This window comes from Stenella coeruleoalba, assembly GCF_951394435.1.
Source record: "Stenella coeruleoalba genome assembly, chromosome: 1".
NCBI classification, from domain to species: domain Eukaryota; kingdom Metazoa; phylum Chordata; class Mammalia; order Artiodactyla; family Delphinidae; genus Stenella; species Stenella coeruleoalba.
In genome coordinates, this window is record NC_137169.1 from 95535807 (window position 1) to 95556951 (window position 21145).

Consider the following 21145-nt stretch of genomic DNA (forward strand, 5'->3'; position numbering starts at 1 on the left):
TTATACTCTAACCACACTGAAGTTTTTACTGTCCCTCAGTCATAAGCTCTGTCATTCTATTATGTTAATTTGTTATACTTACCAGGTAGCATGAGCATTTTAAAGGAAGATGTCTGTAATCTAACGATAAAACTAATGGTGAAAATTCCTAAGGAAATTTGGAAAGGTCAGAATTTTAAGGCCATCCTTCCAATTACACTGATGACCTCCTTAAAGTATTAGCTCAGTGGCCCTCCTCCCCTAGGCCTGGGCCCCCTGCAGCCTCAGGAACACCCATCACTGTTTTGAAACTTAGCAAGCAATACGCTTTGGCACTGCCTTCATTGACTGAAGCAGACAGCTCCCACCACAGACTTGCCCTCAGAAGATTTCAGGGAAGCCAACCCTTTGAGGACAGTCTTCTTACATGCTTTCTTCAGAGCCTGTAGCTCCCAACACTTCCTTTCCACTGGTTTTATCTTTTTTTTTTTTTTTTGGCCGTGCTGTGCCGCATGAGGAATCTTAGTTCCCCCCACTAGGGATTGAACCCGCACCCCCTGCACTGGGAGCACGGAGTCTTGACCACTGGACCGCCAGGGAAGTCCCCCTTTCCACTGGTTTTAAACCTAACATTCTCGGTAAGAGGAACCTAGGGGGTCCAAACCCAGACAAATGCCTTTCCTAAGCCTCCCTATGGGTCTCTACTAGTCAGCTCCAGTACTGTCATTAGCCCTGTCCTACACCTCAGAATTGGCTTGGCAGAACCTTGTTGGGGAGTAGGATAGCAATGCCATATCCTCATGACAGGTGCACAAGCAAGTGGCAGAAGACCAAGGTCTTAGCACAGTTAGCTTTGGGGCATGGTGGGTGGGTCTCTAAACTCTTGGTAAAGTGGAAGGATGGGGAACAGTATGCCTATTCCCAAATCCTTCAAATAAGCTCTTGTTATCAGGGAGATTCTTGGATAACTTTGGCTCCAGTCATCAACCAGAATATTTCCCTGTAAAGGCCTGAACATTATAAAATTAAAATATGATGAAATCTTTGTTCTAGGAATTTTCAAATAGATACAAGACATGACCTCAATATCTTAAACTGCCTTCAAATCTCCTAAATATTTTCCCTTTGGAAAAGTCTACTCAAGTGTCTCTCTAAAAGATTCTCCAACCCTGTGATCTTAAGGGTTGATAAAGGGACAATTTGGTTCACCCAATAATCAGATTAAGAAAGGTATCCTAACTCTGAGGCAGGAGAGCAGGTATTTTGAACTGAGGTAATCTGGGGACTAAAACATGTAGCCACACTCTTGTCTCAAGACGGAGAAGAGAGCAGAGGTTCAGAGAGAGGGTCCAGTCTTAGGACCCAAGCTTGTAAGGTGGAAACTGGCATCTATGGGAGGTACCAGCTTCCAAGCCAGTGATTATACTGACAGGCCTTGTCTTAGATATGCCCTTTAACATGAGACAGAAACAGGCACTCATTTTTCTTCTATGGGGCAATTAGAGCCCCTAGAGAAGCGGGCACAGCTGGGGAAAACGCACACGAGGAGGCACAACCCGGCAGTGGGGCTGACTTGAACACATCCAGCGAGCTCACGCCCACCCACCCCGTCCTCCTCTGCGCGGCCCCGCCTCCTACGCAGCCGCTTCCGGCCCAGAGTGGAGGGCGGGCTGCACGCTCCCGTTGCGCCTGCGCGGGAAGTGGGAGGGGGGGCGGGTTGTCAGCGCGCCGGTGCAGTGCGGCAGTAACAGGGCGGCTGCTGTGGGACTAACCTCCCTTCTCTTAGTGTTGGCCCTGGAAAAGGAACGATGGTGCTGGATCTGGATTTGTTTCGGGTGGATAAAGGAGGGGACCCAGCCCTCATCCGAGAGTCGCAGGAGAAGCGCTTCAAGGACCCGGGACTGGTGGACCAGCTGGTGAAGGCAGACAGCGCGTGGCGACGATGTAAGTACCGGGACGCGCGGAGTATCCCCGGATGCCAACCGCAACTTCGTTGTGTGGACCTAGTTACCGCTCCTGACGTTCCACCCTTCATAAGACCCCCTCCTAGGTTGCGGTGGCTCCGAAGCTGTCCCTGTCCACCCGGGGGGCCGGACCGACCCACTTTTCTCCTCCGTCCGGGCCCTGCGACCTCCCTTCCTGGCTAGCTGGGTGCGGGTCGCTGCTTCTGAGTCTGGGAAAGAAGCATGGCGCGTTCGCATCAAGAGCTGTCAAACCTTCAGCCTCAAGGATAGCCGGAAGAAAGCCAGGGGGGAGGTTTGGGGGGTTTCTCCTTTCCAGCACTTATCTTTGGTCGCCTCCTGTCTTTTTCTCATCTTCAGCAAGGCCAGAGTGGTCTCCCTCTATCTTGATAGAATCAAAGGTTCCAACCTGACTGAGTCACATCTGCAGCACAGTAGGTTCACTCCGTCCATATTGGAACCATTTTGGGACTGTGGAGGCCGCTCCTGGCTAAAAACAGTGATCCCGGAGCTTTTGGGAAGGCCATCCCCCTGAACTGTGGGCAAACTTTTAAGAACCGAGAATAGTCTTACGTAGTAGCTCAGACATGGGCAGAGGGGTGCGGTGAAGCAAGAAAAATCTTGTAATTATTGAGGCTGTTTAAAGTTTTCCAGTGAACACACTGGCAGAGTTGGGCTAGATCCTGGAACTGGACTGGGCATCTTCATGAGGCTAAATAAAACCATAGAACCCTCTGCCTATCAATCTCTGCCTAGGCTAGCTGGAGTAGTCACTAACTGGCCGGATGCTGTCAAACACGTGATTTTTTGTCTGATGCAATAGGTCTGCCACCCGCAGAGAGACAGGTTTATGACAGCGCACTGCATAGGCATTCGCTGTCCAAAAGCATGGATTTATATTAGGAAAGTTGATTTTCCTAAATATTATAAGTATCACCCGTGTAGGGAGAGAGTCGAAGGAAGAGTTGGTATTGGGTACCAGGAGAATATTTGCTTAGCTCAGGTTGTTTGCTGATTCTGCACATCACAGTCAAGCCCAGTGTGGTGGTGATCCCACCACCTGAATCTGAATCTGAAGTTTTGAGTTGCAATGGAATTAAATTAAATTGGAGTGAAAAAACTAGACTGGACACTGTTTTACTGAGTCAGAAGTCACAAGTATCAGATTTTTGTTTCTCTCTAGCCATTGCCCAGCTGCTAAATGACTTTGAATGTGTTACCTAGTCTCTTGGGTATAATGTACACCTCTGTGGGAAGTTCTGTTTTTTACCTGAGGAGTGGATATGTGCTGAGGGGATGAATTCTTCAGGGACAAGGTTGTGTTTTATTCATCTGTGTGTCAGTACCCAGGGTATACATATAGATACAGGATATACATATACACATGTGTACATATAATCCCAGTACCTAGCACTGCACCTGGTCCTTGTTAAGGGCTTGACAAAGGTTTGTTGAAGTCATGAATATCTTCTGTGTTCAGGGTACTGTGCTCTTCCATATGAAAAGCAGTTGATGTAGTTTATTTTCAACATATTTATTGATTTGATTCTTTTCTACTTGACATCCCTAACCAGTATTCTCTTTGCAGCTACGGGGAGTTAATGATTTTTCCCATTGCTGGCTGCTGAAGGTGGACATTGACAGATTTTGTTTCAAGATTCTTTTACATCTGAACGTCTGATCAGAGTTTAGGGTTCTTCTATCCTTAGCTGCAACCCAGAGCCACATTAAGAAATCAGACCATGTTCCCTGAATGAGGACACAACAAGCTTCAAAAGGCCCTCCATTACAACTATACCCATTTGTCCGTCTGTAGACCTTCAAGGTTTAGGGCTCTGTGTAGAACACAGGAATCTGCTATGACTTGGAGTCAGAGCACCACATCAGAGTTTACCACAGCTCTTGTAACTTCAAGGATTCAAACTGTGATTTCTTCTTTTAATTCAGAGTAATATAATGAGGACACATTTGGGCATATAATAAGCATTTGTCTTGACTACTTCCAAAGTCAGTAGATTTCCATGTATCTTGAAATCTGCCACTAACTACAGGAATTATCAGTTGAAGTTGTTACTTCCTCTTAACCCTATTGCACATGCCTTAAACCAGGCCCTTATCATTGGAAAAACTTTCTAAGTGCTTCCTTTGACCCCAGTCTCAGCTAGTCCAGGGCCACACCTAGGACATATGATCCATATACTATCTTATATATTTCTGCTGTGGCATTTATATTATTTTTATATACAACCTTTTAAAATTTATTGAGATGTAATGTATTCAGTAAGTTCAGTAAAGGGCACAAATCTTAATGTGCAGCTTGCAGAATTTTACAAAGCCATACACCCATGTGACCACCATTCAGATCAAGATCTAAGACGTTTGCAGTTCTCCGGGGAGGCTCCCTCATGCCCCTTCACTGTCACTTCCCTCCTCCAAAAAAACAGTATTTTGTCCTCTATCACCATAAATGACTTTTGCCTGATTTTGAACTTCGTATAAATGGACTTATATAGTATATAATTTTGCATGTGACTTCTTTGTCTCAAAATTATGTCTGTAAGATTATTCCATGTTATTATGTGTAGCAGTGGTTGGTTCTTTTTCATTGCTGTGTAGTACTCCATATATGTAAACATACCAACCAATTTCATTGATGGACTTTCAGATTGTTACCACTTTAAGGGTACTATGAATAATGTGCTAGGAACATTGTGTCTTTTGGTGGACGCAAGCACTCATTTCTTTTGGGTATGTACCTAAGGGTGGAATTGCTAGGTCACAGAGTAGGCACATGTTTAGGTTTAGTAGATATTACCTAATAGTTTTCCAAAGTGGTTGTAATAATTGATACTCCCATCAGTAATATGTAAGAGCTCCATTTGCTCTACAACCTTGCCCTTGATATTGGCAGTCCTTTTAATTTTAGCCACTTATTCACACTGATTCCAGAGATGGAGAACAGATTAGTAGTTGCCAAGGGTTAGACAGGGCAGGGGAAAGGTAATGGACTACAGAGGGATGATAGCAAAAGGAATCTCTGTGGAGATGGAACAGTTCCGTATCTTGAGTGTAGCAGTGGTTACACAGATCTACACATGAGATATCACACAGAACTACAGGCACATGCAAATGAGTACATGTAAAACCACTCATCTGTTCTCCATCTCTGTAATCAGTGTGAATAAGTGAATGAGAAAGTAGTTATATAGTTTGTGCTGAAGTTTAGTTTAAATTTAAAGTTTGGCAAAACTTCAAAGAATAGCCATGTCTAGGCGCTGTCTCATCTCTAGTCATCATTTTACCTGTCCAAAGCTTAATTTTTACCATATTGTTGCTAAAGCTTAGATTCAGGAGGTCCAGCTTTTGCAAATCAAGGTTAGACTGATGAATCACAACACCAAGATGTTAATTTGGGCCAGAATACCTATGCAGGCTGATTAGTGCACTGTCTTCCCCCAAAGAAACCAAAGTGTAAGAAATTGAATTCTTCTCAAGGCTGCCAGATGAGCGTTGTATCAAAGCAAAGGAAATAACATTAACCATTTCTAGCATAGAGAAGTAGCAACCAAGTTCATGGGAATAGAAACTTGACTGACTGCCTTTTTTTAGATCCTGGTGCATACCACATAGTTTCTTTAAGTGAATTTTAAGATAATTGAACAGGTTATAGTTATATGAGTATTTTCCAGTTTTCTCAGATGTGTTACTCTGTCTACAGTGGTATCGTCCAGGTTATGATACTTTTTAATTTCAGCCCCAGAATGGCCTTTTCATTGTCACCAAATGCTGGGGAATAACACAACTTTGTGAGGCAGATCCTTTAGCTCTGCCTGTATTTTGGCCTTGGGCTGAGATCAGTCCTAAGGAGCCAAGATTAGGAATGAGGTGTCTTAGTTATGTGCCTATCTTTGGTATATTGGGTTCTTTATTCTTCAGGCAGATTTCAGGCAGACAACTTGAACAAGCTGAAGAACCTATGCAGCAAGACAATTGGAGAGAAAATGAAGGTAAGAGAACTGACTAATACCCTTGAGAGCTTGAGCAGAGGTATTTAATCTTATTCTTAGTTAATTCATAATTTCTAACGTAGTGTTTAATTCCATGAGCTACTGGATTTCTTACCAGAGGGGGAAAGTTATTTTAAAAAGAAAGAGAGGAAGGCAGGGAGGGAACTAAGAGGCATTTTCAAGGATCAGTGAGTCCACCTTCTGTCTGCAGGTATGTTTTAGTCCGTTCTTGCTGCTGTAACAGAATACTGTAGACTGGGTGGCTTATAAACAGCAGAAATTTATTTCTCACAGTTCTGCAAGCTGGGAAGTCCAAGATCAAGGCACCAGCAGGTTGGTGAGGGCCTGCTTCCTGGTTAATAGATAGTCTTCTTGCTGTGTCCTCATGGCAGAAGGAGCAGGGAGCTCTCTGGTGTCTCTTTCATAAGGGCACTAATTACATACATGAGGGCTCTGCCCTCCTGACCTAATCACCTCTGAAAGACCCCACCTCCAAATGCTATCACATTGGGGATTAGGTTTCAACATATGAATTTTGGGGGACACAGACGTTCAGTCTATTGTAAGATAAGATTCTTGCCGTACAAGTCATTCATTGTCTGTTCTGTTCTTAATAAAATGAATTCCACCAGTAATCCTTTCCAGTTATTTCTTGAGCTCAACCTACAGTGCCAGAGAGGTTTTCCTGTTGTAAATTTCAGATTCTTTATCCCAGTGTAGTCGTGCTCTTTATTTAAAAGAGCACAGATATTGAGTCCAAATCCTAGACTCTTGGTTATGTGACTTCAGGCAAGTTAACTTCTGAGCCTCAGTTTTCTTGTCTATGAAATGACAGTTCTGACACTAACCTTTAGAATACAATTGTGAGAACTGAAAATTTCTAATATAGAAAACCTGGCACAGTGCCTGGAACATTGTAGTTATTTAGCTATTGAGAGTAATAGTGAATGGCAAGTAGTACTGGCCTTCATCCAGTATATTCTTCCTGTCCTTGAAGAATGTTAAGTTTCAGCTTAGCTTTACTTTGGTAACCAGATTAGTTTGTTGCAGGGGAGGGGGGAGGTTGGTGGGGTTTTTTTTTGCAGTACGCGGGCTTCTCACTGTTGTGGTCTCTCCCATTGCGGAGCACAGGATCCGGACGCGCAGGCTCAGCGGCCATGGCTCACAGGCCCAGCCACTCCGCGGCATGTAGGATCTTCCCGGACCGGGGCACGAACCCGTGTCCCCTGCATCGGCAGGCGGACTCTCAACCACTGCGCCACCAGGGAAGCCCACCAGATTAGTTTTTAATCTTTCTTCAAAAATACGCTCTTAGCCTCTTAATCATTTTTTTAAAAAAACATGTTAATGCACCCTACAATCTGTCTCATTTTTAAGTTGTAAACCTCTAAAATAAACCAAAAAATTATGAAATTTAGGAACCTGAACCTGGAAAGACCATAACAAAAGGATTCCCTTGGGGCCTTCCCTGGTGGCGCAGTGGTTGAGAGTCCGCCTGCCGATGCAGGGGACGCGGGTTCGTGCCCCGGTCCGGGAGGATCCCACATGCCACGGAGCGGCTGGGCCCGTGAGCCATGGCCGCTGAGCCTGCGCGTCTGGAGCACAGGCTCCGCAGCGGGAGAGGCCACAACGGTGAGAGGCCCGCGTACCACAAAAAAAAAAAAAAAAAAAGATTCCCTTGGACTCTAGCACCTTATCCTTCATGATATTCTGTATCCTTCTCTTTAACACTATTTTGTTACACTTTCAGCATGTGACAGGCTGTAGAAATTGATATTGATGATAATCATACAGTTTTCTTCCTGTGGAACTCTTGACACTAAGTCAGGTACATGTCAGCAACCCCATAATTATGTTAATTTCCATGTATACTTCTGCCTGAGTGTTCTTTGGGGCATATATACGGATAGTGCCAGCCAAGTATTTTTCTTAGCAAGAAGATGGTAGTATTTTCATCTGCGTTAACGTTCTTAGGTTCCCTTGACTGCTGGCCCTGCAAGGAGTGTTCTCTCTTGCTATCCATTGAGATAGTACTAGCAGTGCTTTAATTTGTATAGCACTTGAAAGCATTCAAAACCCTTTCATATACGTCTCATTTTGGTTTTGATCTTTGCTGTAAACGTGGAGTGTAGGTAGTACATTTGTTAACCCTATTAAAAGGGTAGGGTAAAGAGGCCTAGGAAATTAAGGGGCTTGCCCCAAATGGTGCCATCAGTTAGTTGCAGAGCCAGAACTTGAACTCAGAACTTGAATTTGCTGCCCTGAGGGATTATCAGAGAGGAAGAGGGCCTCAGCTATCTTGGCTACCAAATGGAACATCTTGAGATTTAGGCCATTTTTTTCTACCTCAGCAGTCTATGCCTGTTCTTATCAAGACTCATTCTGATATTGTCAGATTTTTCCAGCTTTTAAAGATGATTTTCCTTGAATCACTGTCTTCTCCCTTGCTCTGGATAATGATTAGAAATGATGATTTGGAAGAATATCATAAAAAAGGGTGAGGAGAGAAACTGGAATGGGAAAAAATCTAGTCCTGGGTATACCCTTGCTGTTTTGCCAAGTTGCATTGATTGCTCTAAACGTGGCTTTTTTCCTCAAAAATTGTGTTTCTTTGGCTTCCTAATATTCCTCATCCCATCCATTTTTCCTCTTAGCCGCAGGCCTAAGGGCTGGGTTTGTTCTTAGTAGGTAGATGGGGATTCACAAATTGACACACAGGTGTCTGCCCAGTGCTGGCTCCTGACCAGCACTGAGTGTTTTCATACATTCTTGGGGTCATAACATCTATGTCCATGTCAGACATTTTCCTTCTCAAGTTCCCGATGGTATCAACCCTCTGACCTGGATTGGTTAATCAGTCTGTCCAGGATCAGAAAGCTAGACAGTGTCAGAACAGGGACTTGGAACGTTAACTTCTTGCTTCCAGTTCACTAATTTTTCTCCCATGCGTTGCATCTTTTAGAGACTAAGTTATGTAGAAAGTTCTGTAATTAGTTTATATGATATATTAGTTTGGTGTACACTTATAAAACTATGTCAGAAATTTTTCTTTATAATTAGTTATGTTTTTGTTTGTTTGTTTTTCTTTCCCATAGAAAAAAGAGCCAACGGGAAATGATGAGTCCATTCCGGAAGATGTATTAAATCTCGATGACCTCACTGCAGACACTTTAACTGTAAGTTATTGTCCTTTTCCAGGTTAGGATTTCTGTTCTTTTAGTTTTGTTCCTAGACAAGCAAGTCCTGACGCTCTGCTCCACACAGCACTGTGGCATCCTTGAATTTCTGCAGCTGGGACATGTCCCCATCCCCTCTTGTTAATCTCACTACTTGAGTATTAGATAGCAGAGATGGAGACAGGTGGAATGGAAAAGTCAAGAGTAGGAAGAAGAGAAAAAAGGAACTGAAATATGTTTGGTTTAATAACTCTATTTCCACAGAATCAGTAATTTTTCAATTTTTTGTAATTCAGTAAATATTCACTACAATGGGCCTAGAGCAGGAATTTTCAAGTTTTTTAGTCACTGAACCCTTTCTTAAAACCTGCAACACAGGGACTTCCCTGGCGGTCCAGTGGTTAAGACTTTGTCTTCCATTGCAGGGGGTGAGGGTTCGATCCCTGGTCGGGGAGCTAAGATCCCACATGCCTCACAGGCAAAAAACTGAAAAAGCATAAAACCGAAGGAATATTGTAATAAATTCAATAAAGACTTTAAAAATGGTCCACATCAAAAAAATCTTTAAAAAACAAAAACAAAAACAAAAAAACCCTGCAACAATAGCAAGAGCATAAACCCAAAAAAGCAGAGTTGCTGTGCTTGAAGGGCAAGGTTGGGGTGTTATTCCTGCCCTGCCCTACCTGCTAAGGGTCCCCCCAGGAAATCAGAGTACAGTTTGAAACACCTGCAATAAGGAATACAAAATGAGCTTAAGACAAGGTCTCTTGCTCCTAATAAATTTATAATCTTCCTAGAGAACAGTTACATATAGGATATAATAGCATGCTGAATTGGTTTAATCAGGAATATCAGAAAGTGCAAGTTAAGCTATGGTATTAACACTCCTGAGATATACAGGGACAAGAGGAGTGGCCAGAATTGATCCACCTCTGCCTTAGGCACCCTGAAAGAAAATGCCAACGGATTTGTCGGGCAAAACTGTATATATCCCTGTGTGAAATAAATCTCAGTTCTTTGAAAGCCTCCAGTGTCAATTTTTAAAATGCTATTACAAGAGTTATCATTAGAGCCCAACAAGGTTGGGGCAACAGTCTTTTTCCTACTCTGCCCTTGACTTGCTGTGGCCTTGGACGGGCTTGGCCTTGTTCATCTACAGAACCTGAAAGTCTCACAAATCAAAAAAGTCCGACTCCTCATCGACGAAGCCATCCTGAAGTGTGACGCCGAGCGGATAAAGCTGGAAGCAGAGCGATTTGAGAACCTTCGCGAGATTGGTAACCTTCTGCACCCCTCTGTGCCCATCAGCAATGATGAGGTAGGCGTCGGTGCCACAGTGAGCGGCTGCCTTGCGTCACCCCTCTCCTTTGGGAAGGGGGCGGAGTGGGAGGAGGACAGTGAAAGTCTGGCACGCTCTGTATAATAGAAGCAGGCTCTTTGTGTATTCGCTCTGCCCACCAATTGAGAATTGAAAGAGTCAGATCCCTGCCTGATTGGGAAGTAGCAGAGACAGCAGGTAGGTGGAGACTCCTGGCGCGGAAATCTCTTCTAAATCAGGCTGCTGTCCTCCATTGCGTGTTGCCCATGGTAGCAGCTCATCTCGTGGGAGGGATCTGCGAGATCAGCCTCACCCCTCACCCACACCCTGCTGAGAAGCTGCAGGTTGAAGGGAAATCTGCATGATAAAAGTTTCCTGCCGAGTGGGAGCTTCCCCAGCACAAAGCTGCTCTGAGCCCAGCCTTTGTTCCCTGACACCCCAGCCGTGGCAGGGCCCATCTGTGCCTCTTTCATTCATTCCCTGGTGAAGGGACATTAAACTCACTGAGGGCTGGGGTGGCAGACTCAAGAGGTCAGGGCCCTGAGCCCGCCCTTGTGTGGCCCTGGACCAATGAGAGCCTGGAAAAACAAAAATCTGCATTCCCCTCCGTACCCCAGGCAGTGCAGATTGTCCAGGGAAGGGTTTTCCCTGTATAGGATTTTCAAGGAGTCATTTAAACGGGTATAAAAACGAGAGAATACTACAGATCTTTTGGAAAATCATGATTTCAGTTCCATGGCTAGAATTGCCTCTAGGACTTTATAAATTATTATTTCTCTATTGAGCGCAGATTCTCTAGCAAATTCCCTTCTCTAGTCTCTGTACACAAGGGCCAAAACCTAGTGTTTGAGTTAAGCAGTGACTTCACAAAGCTCTAGTTCGTTCTTGGAATAGGGTTCGGAAAGATGGAGGTTGTAGAATTCAGAGCTCCTGCATCTTTGTCTCCTGGTCTCGTTTGCTTAGGACGCCGACAACAAAGTAGAGAGGATTTGGGGTGATTGTACCGTCAGGAAGAAGTACTCTCACGTGGACCTGGTGGTGATGGTAGATGGCTTTGAAGGCGAAAAGGGGGCTGTGGTGGCTGGGAGTCGAGGATACTTCCTGAAGGTAAGAGTCGGCAGCCAGTGAGGTTGGTTATAAAGAAAGAACTGAAAAAAAATTGCAGAAAACATAACCCACTTAAAGAGGCCCACAAATCCGCCTTTCTACTACAAACTTACTGGCAATTAGATGCAATTCTCTTTCTAAGGCAGGAAAGTGCTTGTCAGGATTCCCTAGAACAAAAGCCACTGAGTGATCCTCCATAATGAATATGTTTTGCTGACTGAATTAGAACAGTCTGTGCCTTTACGGAGCTCCGTGTAATTGGACAGTCAGACAAGTAACAAAGAATCAAAAACCCTCTGTGATAAGTGCTCTGGTGTGAGTAGCCCAGGGTGCTATAGGAACGGGTAGGTGGAGGCAACACACCCAGATTAGCTGGGCAGAGGGCAGATGCGCTCAGGGAAGCCTTCCAGAAGGACGTGGTAAAGTAGTTTTGGAAACACTGTCCATATTGGTATGTTCTACGTATACAAATAAGTCCAGTGTTTTAAGAGTTAGCACAGGAAGACTCTCCCACGCACCCTGGGTGAACAGTCCTTTTCCCTTGATTGGTATCTTAAAGGGAATGCTCTTCAGATGATGTGCTGTGCATGGCTGTTAAGAAAGAGTCTCTTGGGCTTCCCTGGTGGCGCAGTGATTGAGAGTCTGCCTGCCGATGCAGGGGACACGGGTTCGTGCCCCGGTCCAGGAAGATCCCACATGCCGCGGAGGGGCTGGGCCCGTGAGCCATGGCCGCTGAGCCTGCGCTTTGGGAGCCTGTGCTCCGCAATGGGAGAGGCCACAACAGTTAGAGGCCCGCGTACGCAAAAAAAAAAAAAAAAAAAGAGTCTCTTGAGTCAGTTGTTGGATCCATGGTCTTTGTGGCCTCCTGTGTGCCCCCAGTTGCCTCTGGGGGTAAATGCTAGCAGATGAACGTGATGGCAGCAGAACCCACTCACACAGTGCTGTGTCTGCTCCTTTAGGGGGTCCTGGTGTTCCTGGAACAGGCACTCATCCAGTATGCTCTTCGCACATTGGGAAGTCGAGGCTACACTCCCATTTATACCCCCTTCTTCATGAGGAAGGAGGTCATGCAGGAAGTGGCACAGCTCAGCCAGTTTGATGAAGAACTTTATAAGGTGAGTAGCCTGAGGCAGTGTGGCAGAATGACTCCTAAAGGTATGAAGTTTAACTTCAAAGACACAGCAATGCTGTCCAGCAGAACTTCCTGCGATGATGAAATGTTCTGTATTGTGGCTATCGAGCACTTAAAATGCAGCTAGTGCAACTGAGGAAGTAAAATTTTAATCTTTATGAATTTTAATTTAAATGGTCACATGTAGCTGGTGGCTACCATTTGGACAGTGCAGACATACAGCCTATTTTATCTTTCCCCAGATAGTTTATGTGATCTGTCTAAATTGAGCATGCTTTAGCACCATGAGCTTAGAAAAGAAGCTCATATATTATTATTAAGCTTGGACAAAAGGAAATTGTAGAAGTGGCTGATCTTCCCGTGTCCTCCCACTCCTGACCCCAGACTGGAAGCTTCCACAGGGGGAGACATACTTTCCTTTGGATGGATGTGGCTTCCAGTTTGTGACTCTTTCTCAATCATGAACCATCTCAGGGAGAGCCAGCGGATTTGAGTTGAGGTGCAGAAGGTGATTCTGAATCAACCAGCTTTAACATCAGCTGTAGCTCCCCCCCCACCCGAAGTCTACGCCCAACACTCAGGATTTCTAGTGTCTCTGCTAACGGCTGCCCATCGCAGCTGAGTCCACTTCTCACCTGTCCCTCTCCTACAACCCTGTTCCAGGGCAGGGGGGAACGACTTTGTTCTTATTGGCTGTTTCCTCCCAAAACCCATGTAGCGGGTAGTTAGACAACTGCTCCTGGCCTCATCTGATTTATCTTATGTAGAGAGATGAGTTTAACAGTCAGAACCTTCTTCCCACTAGGTCCTGTTGGTGAGTTCAAAGGTATGTTTTAATTCAAGATGCAGTGGGAAACAAAATGCTCTCTCCAAACACTGAGCATTGGTACAACCTTGGGGTCCTCCTCTTCTTCCTTTTAATGAGAGGAACATGTGCATTATCAGATGAGACCTGTTTTTATCTTTTCCCTTTGTTTCTCATCTCAACTCCCAAGATTGGATGGATAATCACTGACAGAACTTTAGAAGGATGCCCTGCAGGTAACACCAGGGAGAAGCTTATATGGAGGATTATGAAAAATATTAGGTAGCAGGTGCTCTGCGTGTTCGCAGCATTCTCCATCTCTTATCCAGATGCTTCTTGGAGCCATAGGCAGGGAGAATCACAGGTCTCCATAGTGAGGAATTTTGGCTGGCACTTTTTGCCTAATAACCTCAGTTTATTAATTCTCTAGAGCAGGGCTGTCCAACTGAACTTTCGGCAATAGTGGAAATGTTTTGTATCTGTCCTATCCAGTGTGGCAGCCACCAGCCACATGTGGCTGTTGAAATGTGGCTCATGCAAGCCAAGGAATTAAATTTTCATTGACTTTAAATAGCCATGTATGGCTAGTGGCTATACCATATTAGACCGCAAGCTCTGTTGTTTTTACATTGTATGGGAATAGCCTCACACGGGGCTAAATTCCCACTGTTAGGTAGCAAGGTAGTTTTCCACATTTCCAAACAGTGGCCTAGAGGAAGTTTCCTCCCGTCTTTTTTTTTTTAGTTAAAGTAATACCACATGGCAGAAAATTTGGAATTAGTGGGGGGAAATCATCTTCTTTCACATTACCTACTACAATTGTCATTTTTAATATTTTTGTGGGAGCTTTTTTTATACATGTATCATTTTCTCATACTTCTAACCACAATATATGTAGATTGCCTTTTTACTTCACATTATATCAGAAGCATTTTTCAGTGTTGCTACATGGTGTTCGTAACCATCGTTTATCAGTGGTTCCATAATATTACCTGGCATGGACATAGACTGCCCAGTGCTTCCCCTGTTGAATATTTAGGGGGCTCCCTTTCTTTTGCCGTCAGTAAGTAATGTTACAATGAACTTTGTCCTGTCTATAGTTTTTTTTTCTTTTCCATTACTTTCTTCAGCTGAATACCGAAGTGATTCTTCAAGGAGTACAACCCTAGATCAACTCATAAGCACCAAGAGAGCAGAGACTATCTCCTTTTGCCCCGCGTTGGCAAAAAAGGACTTGGCTCTTACTAAATGCCTCACAAACATTTGTCAAGTGGATTAATTTATACTGCTACCAGCTCAGGTTTTATTGCACACCTGCCATCACTGGCCACTATACATCATTTATAAGTATTTCATTTATTAGATAAAGTAAAAATAGTATCAGAGGGAATTCCCTGGCGGTCCAGTGGTTAGGGCTTCACGCTTCTACTGCAGGGGGCCTGGGTACTGGTCAGGGAACTGAGATCCCACAAGCTGCAAATGGTGAAGCCAAGGGAAAAAAACGCAGTATCAGAATATTTTGTCTTCTTTTAATTTGCATTTCTTTGATCTCTAGTAGGGACCCCATTTTGGACTGACCCATTCCCTCCCATGTCTTTTTAGCATCTCCTGCTCACTCCTGGGCAGGGATTGAAGAAAATTTGTCCTCCCATCACTCAGATCTTCTCTGTGTGATTTGTGTGATCTTTGTGATTTCTTGCTTGAGCTGAGGTCCTACTCCCTCACTCTTAACTAGTAAATATTACCCTCCTCTGACAGGTGATTGGCAAAGGCACTGAAAAGTCTGATGACAGCACCTATGAGGAAAAATATCTGATTGCCACCTCCGAACAGCCCATTGCTGCTCTCCACCGGGACGAGTGGCTTCGGCCAGAGGATTTGCCAATCAAGTATGCCGGCCTGTCCACCTGCTTTCGCCAGGAGGTGGGCTCCCACGGCCGTGATACCCGTGGCATCTTTCGAGTCCATCAGTTTGAGAAGGTGAGTAGGCAGATCAGGGTGAGGGATGGGACCCTTCTATCTCTCCAGGGCTGTTATAGAAGAGATAGAATCTGTGTTGCTCAGGCCTACCCCAGCTCGTCTTTCCTCTCGTTGCCTCCATCTGGGTTTCTAGGGAAGAGCCTGAGAAGCACATGGTGGAGCGGCTAGAGCATGGACTCTGGAACCAGGCTGCCTGAGTCCTAAGGCCAACTCTACCACTTACTGCTGTGTAACCTTGAACAATTTGCTTAACCTCTCTGTGCTGTTTCCTCCTCTGTCAAAGGAAGATAATAGTAGTACCTACCCCATTAGGCTACTGTGAGGATTAAACCAGTTACCATGTGGAAGGTACTTAGAACGGAACCTAGGGGTAAGACAGGAATAAAGACACAGACCTACTAGAGAACGAACTTGAGGATATGGGGAGGGGGAAGGGTGAGCTGTGACAAAGTGAGAGAGAGTCATGGACATATATACACTACCAAATGTAAGGTAGATAGCTAGTGGGAAGCAGCCGCATAGCACAGGGAGATCAGCTCCGTGCTTTGTGACCGCCTGGAGGGGTGGGATAGGGAGGGTGGGAGGGAGGGAGACGCAAGAAGGAAGAGATATGGGTACATATGTATATGTATAACTGATTCACTTTGTTATAAAGCAGAAACTAACACACCATGGTAAAGCAATTATACCCCAATAAAGATGTTGAAAAAAAAAAAAAGAAAGAAAGAAAGTACTTAGAACAGTAGCCGCACGTTATGTGGGACGCTCTCTACACAAGCATTCGTTCTTGCTGCAGCCCCAGCCAGTCCAGTTCAGCCCCGATCTCTCACCAGGGCCCCAGCCCCGCCTGACTCTCAGTGGAATAGGAATAGGTCTTCATTGCTAGGATAATTCCCACTTCAGCCTTCAGTTTATTCACCCCGTCCCCTTGTCACTGTGCCCTTGGGTCCCTCTTTGCAGATTGAACAGTTTGTCTACTCATCGCCACATGACAACAAGTCCTGGGAGATGTTTGAGGAGATGATCACTACCGCTGAGGAGTTCTACCAGTCTCTGGGGATCCCTTACCATATCGTGAATATTGTCTCAGGTTATCAGCCTCCCTCTCCTGCATCCCACAAACACCACCCTGACCAGTTGAACTGCCACACAAAGAAATAGCTTACAATCCAATTAATTGCCCACATTAATTAAAATATCACACTCTTTTCCCTTGGGAGTTCTTGGTGATAAGAATATCTGGGCGTGATTTCCCTCCTGGGGATAACATGTGAACTAAAGAATTCTTTGGGTTTGCTAAAGGTTAGCCTTCTGAAATACCATCCCTCCTTCATGAATTCTAGGGGTTTTTCCTTACAGGTTCTTTGAATCACGCTGCCAGTAAGAAGCTTGACCTGGAGGCCTGGTTTCCGGGCTCAGGAGCCTTCCGTGAGTTAGTCTCCTGTTCTAACTGCACAGACTATCAGGCTCGCCGGCTCCGAATCCGATACGGGCAAACCAAGAAGATGATGGACAAGGTAGATGGCCCCTGGGGAGGCAGGAAGCAGGGCCTTCAGCTCAGAGTAGGTCCATCTTATTTCTCAGCCCTTGGAGGACATTATTTCCCAGTGTCATGGGAAAATCTGAGCTTCTCAGTCTAGACCAAAAAGGGAATCTGAAAGTGACTTCACTGAATCAGGACTGAGTCCTTTTAGATAGAAACCTGAATCTAGCTCTATTCTACAAGGTAATTCTAGCTTTTCTCTTCTTGGCTTTGTTTTCCATAACTCCAGATAAAGAGTAATCCCCATTTGTCTACACAGAACAAGTTGGAGGCAATGTCTCCCCTCTTCTCACCCAAGAAGGTCTGGGTTGTAAGCTTATCTCTTCAAACCCAATTTCCAGGCCCTAATCTTTTCCAGGTCAGGGACTTGAAAGGGGTTAAAAGGAGAAGCCATTGAGTAGTCTCTTCCCTCCCTCAAAGGGCCCAACTCTCCTCAGTATACTGGGACCTACCACTTGTCACTCATGGATACATGAGGAATCTTCCTGGAGTTATCTCATAAGCCATAAGTTATCTAATAAGCCAAACAGAATTCAAAGGTTTAGAGATCACTAATATGGGTAGAACCTGTTTTTTATTTGATTTTAGATTTGGATTTGGATAGTTGCAGTTGGGGGAGTCTGGCTGAGTGGATGGTTCCTGGTCATCAGTAAGCCCAGCTAGGGGCTGAGTGTAACTGCTCCCTCTGGGGACCCTCTCCTCGCAGGTGGAGTTTGTCCACATGCTCAATGCCACGATGTGCGCCACAACTCGCACCATCTGTGCCATCCTAGAGAACTACCAGACAGAGAAGGGCATCCTCGTGCCTGAGAAATTGAAGGAATTCATGCCACCAGGTGAGGCTCCCAGCCCAGCCCATCTTCCTCCTCTTGTCTGTCTTCCTGCTCTTCTAAATAGTAAGCCCCTTTCAGAATGCACCAGGTTTTCTTGTTCATACACGGCCCCCAAAACTCTGCCTGTCCTCTGGTGCTGGGCATTGCAAGGGGCAAGGTTGAAAAGTAGCCAGTGCCGGTATGAGCTTCTATTTAAATGCAGCTAAAATTCAGGCTGGGAAAAAAAGGAATAAATGAAAGCAGTGCCTGCCTCTTTGTCTTGTGTAACTTTCCCCAGAGGTCCCTGGGCTTTGACTCTTGAGGAATGATGGGTAGTTTGGTTGGCTGTTTCCTTTCAGGTCTCCAGGAACTGATCCCCTTTGTGAAGCCCGCACCCATTGACCAGGAGCCATTGAAGAAGCAGAAGAAGCAGCATGAGGGCAGCAAAAAGAAAGGGGCAGCGAGAGATGTTGCCCTGGAAAGCCAGCTGCAGAATATGGAGGTCACTGATTCCTGAACATTCCTTTCTCCCACTTTACCAGGCTTCCATTTCAATTAGCTGCAATCTCAGAGCCTGCCCACAGGCAGGGAAGCCAAGCACGCACCCATCGCCCACCCCGTGTGACTGCATTGCCAAAAGGGGAACCATCTGCCCTGTACAATGCAGTGTTCCTCTTTTCTCGCTTGGGCATAGGATCTAATCACCAATGACTGATGAAATCATGTAATAAAGCACCTCTGAGGGAGGCCAGGACTCTTCCTCAGTCTTCTGCCCAGGGCTTGAACCCTGTCTCTGACAGTTCTCCCTGGAACCGTATTCACTTCTGCTTTTCCTGCTATATCAGGCAGGTTGTTCCATTTAGCAGAGAGCCTTTGAGAAGGTAGGTGAAGGCAGGGGTAGATTTAGTAAAGGCTCAAGGGGAAAGTGAAAACTGCGACTTAGACACACAGGCTTGCAGGGCAAGGGCAGGATCCTCCTTTGTAAATTTGCTCCTACTTTGTTAAAGCAGTTAGGTAGGACCAGCTTAGAGACCTGAGTTGATATAAAAAGCTTCATAGCGGGACTTCCCTGGCGGTCCAGTGGTTAAGAGTCTGCATTTCCACTGCAGGGGGCGCAGTTGCGATTCCCTGGTAGGGCAACTAAGATCCCACCTGCCGCACAGCGTGGCCAAAACAATAAAAGTTTCATAGCACTTCTGTTCCCTAGGAAAGGCTCCATGGAGAGGGAAGGAGGTGGTGAGACATCAGGGTAGATGAGACTACATTTAATCCAGAAAAGCCCCTAGATTCAGGAGCACGGGGCAGGGCCTTACTCACAGCTGCTTCTCTCTTTCCACTCATCCCCAAATGGGAGACCAACTGCCTGGCAGCTTGTGGCTCAACTCCAGAGGATCGATACAGCCCACAGGGCTGGGGGCTAGCGGGAACAAGGTTTTAGTCCTTTCTCTGGAGCTTCCACCGTTGCCCCAATAGCCAGTTCACCCTTTCTCTGGGGAGGATGATGTTTAGGCTCTTTATTTACCTGCTGCCTTTCATCTGCAATCTACAAACACTTTTAATAACACCAACTGTTAGTTTAGTGCTTCTCCCCTAGGAGTCTAAAATACTTCCTATAGAGGATCTCTTTTATCTTTGTGACAGTCCCAGACAGGAGGGTGGGGACATGATTATACCTCTTCCCATAAGGAAGAGAGTACAAGGTGGGTAAGGGAGATGAGAAAGTACGGCCGGGTGGAAGCCAGGAGTCCTGACTCCTCAGCAGGGCTTGATGCTCGCTGTGTTTCTTTGGAAGGATGAGAACAGGACTCTGAACTGGCCTGTAACTTAGGAGCTTGATTTCGTCCTTAGTCCCTAAGCAGCAGCCTCCCCAGGCCTGCTGGAGCTTGCTTAGCACCCAGGAAAGAGCCCATGTGCTTGGTTTTCCACTGGGAGCTTGGGCTGAGCCTGTGAATCTTGCTACTGTCAAAAGCGGGGCACCTGAAAAGGTGACCACAGTGACCCTTTTGCCCCAGGCAGGCTCACCAGCCTGCCTCTACTCTAGCCAGTGCCCCAGCTCTGGGCTAACAAAGCCAGGGCCAAAGAACAAAAGAGCAAGCTGCTCCCATATACTTGGAAGGATGAGACTCACATTCCTGTAGCCTCAGCTATTTGGTTTGAAGAAAGGCAGTTTACACAGTGAGCAGGAGGCTGGTTTTGGTCACCACCACACACCACTCTTTCCTGTTTGAAAAGCTCATTGGGCTCTGGGATTAGAAACTTTCAAGTGGCCCCGCACACCCCCATCTAGCCTTAGGGGTCACTACAGCTGCCTCCTCTGCTCCCCCTTCCTACCCTCTTGGCTGCTGGCGCCCATGACCTTCCACCAGGAGGCACTGCTTTTCTCTGGCCCTGAAAGCGCCGCAGGAGGAGGAGCTGGGGCTCTGAGCCCCTGGGGGCCCAGGCCTGGCTCCTGCACTGCACCCCCCCGCCCCCTACCCCCACCCCAGGCTGACCCGCCTTCTTCTCACCCGCCTAGTTTTCTGGGCCTGGCTGCACCTGGGACCTGGACTCCTGCTTGTTTATCCAGAGAGCCTCCTGCCCTGTGCTGCCAGCAGCCCAGCTCCCCGTGCCAGCCTTCCCTGTGGCTGGCCAGTGTGTGGGCTGGCTTGTAAAAAGGAGTGAGTGGAGGCCCGGAAAACAGCTGCTGTGTGCACCGAGTAGTCTGTTAGCTGAGTCTCTACCTCCTTGAAGCCACAAGACAGAAAAATAGTAATGGTGAAGGAAAGGATGATCCCGTGGCTGAGGTCCCTCCCTGTGGGTGGAAAACACACGAGCAGGAGACGCACATAGGCACTTTTTTACTGAGTGCTTGCCCTGCGCTAGGTGTGATTAGGAGCAGGGGTTACAGAAAGAATGGGACACAGTCCTTGCTCTCAAGGAACTCCCGGACATTGGGAAAGGTGTGGCTTGCCTTCCTCCAGGCTCCTTCCCTCCCTGGAGCAGTGGGATGGGGCTGATGTGAACCTTGTTTAGGATAGGCAGGCTGGCCTGGAAGCTGAGTACCAGGAATGGGCCCAGATAACTTTGACTCCACCCTGGCAGTTGCCTCCACAACCCACGGCTGATGCCCTCATCCCTGGCACCTTGACCTGCCCCATCTCCAACCTCAGCTGCCCAGGTTACCTCAGCAAACAGCCCCCACGGGCACCAGGGAGTGAGTCAGAGTCCTGGGTCTCTTACCAACCCTTGGTTCCCACACCCAGGAATTCAGGGACCAAAATGCAGGTCTGAGTGCTTCAGGCAAGAGAGAGGAGCCACTAGGCCTTTCTAGCAAGAGAGAGACAAC

General features: G+C 46.2%; 1 protein-coding gene across 2 annotated transcripts; it reads left to right on the forward strand.

Annotated features, from left to right (window-relative positions):
• Positions 1–1692: 1692 nt before the first annotated feature.
• Positions 1693–20338, forward strand: SARS1 (seryl-tRNA synthetase 1). 2 transcript variants are annotated; one of them, XM_079919437.1, is made up of 12 exons: positions 1693–1923; positions 5877–5947; positions 9043–9123; positions 10283–10441; positions 11405–11548; positions 12508–12663; positions 15244–15465; positions 16426–16555; positions 16825–16982; positions 17238–17309; positions 17715–17844; positions 18180–20338. In XM_079919437.1, exons 1-12 carry the CDS (start codon positions 1788–1790, stop codon positions 18335–18337), a joined length of 1617 nt encoding a protein of 538 aa, XP_079775563.1. In that variant the 5' UTR covers positions 1693–1787; the 3' UTR covers positions 18338–20338. The 2 variants fall into 2 exon arrangements, with proteins under 2 accessions (XP_079775563.1, XP_079775562.1); XM_079919436.1 differs by lacking the exon at positions 17238–17309 and having other exon boundaries at positions 1696–1923.
• The last annotated feature ends 807 nt before the right edge of the window (positions 20339–21145 follow it).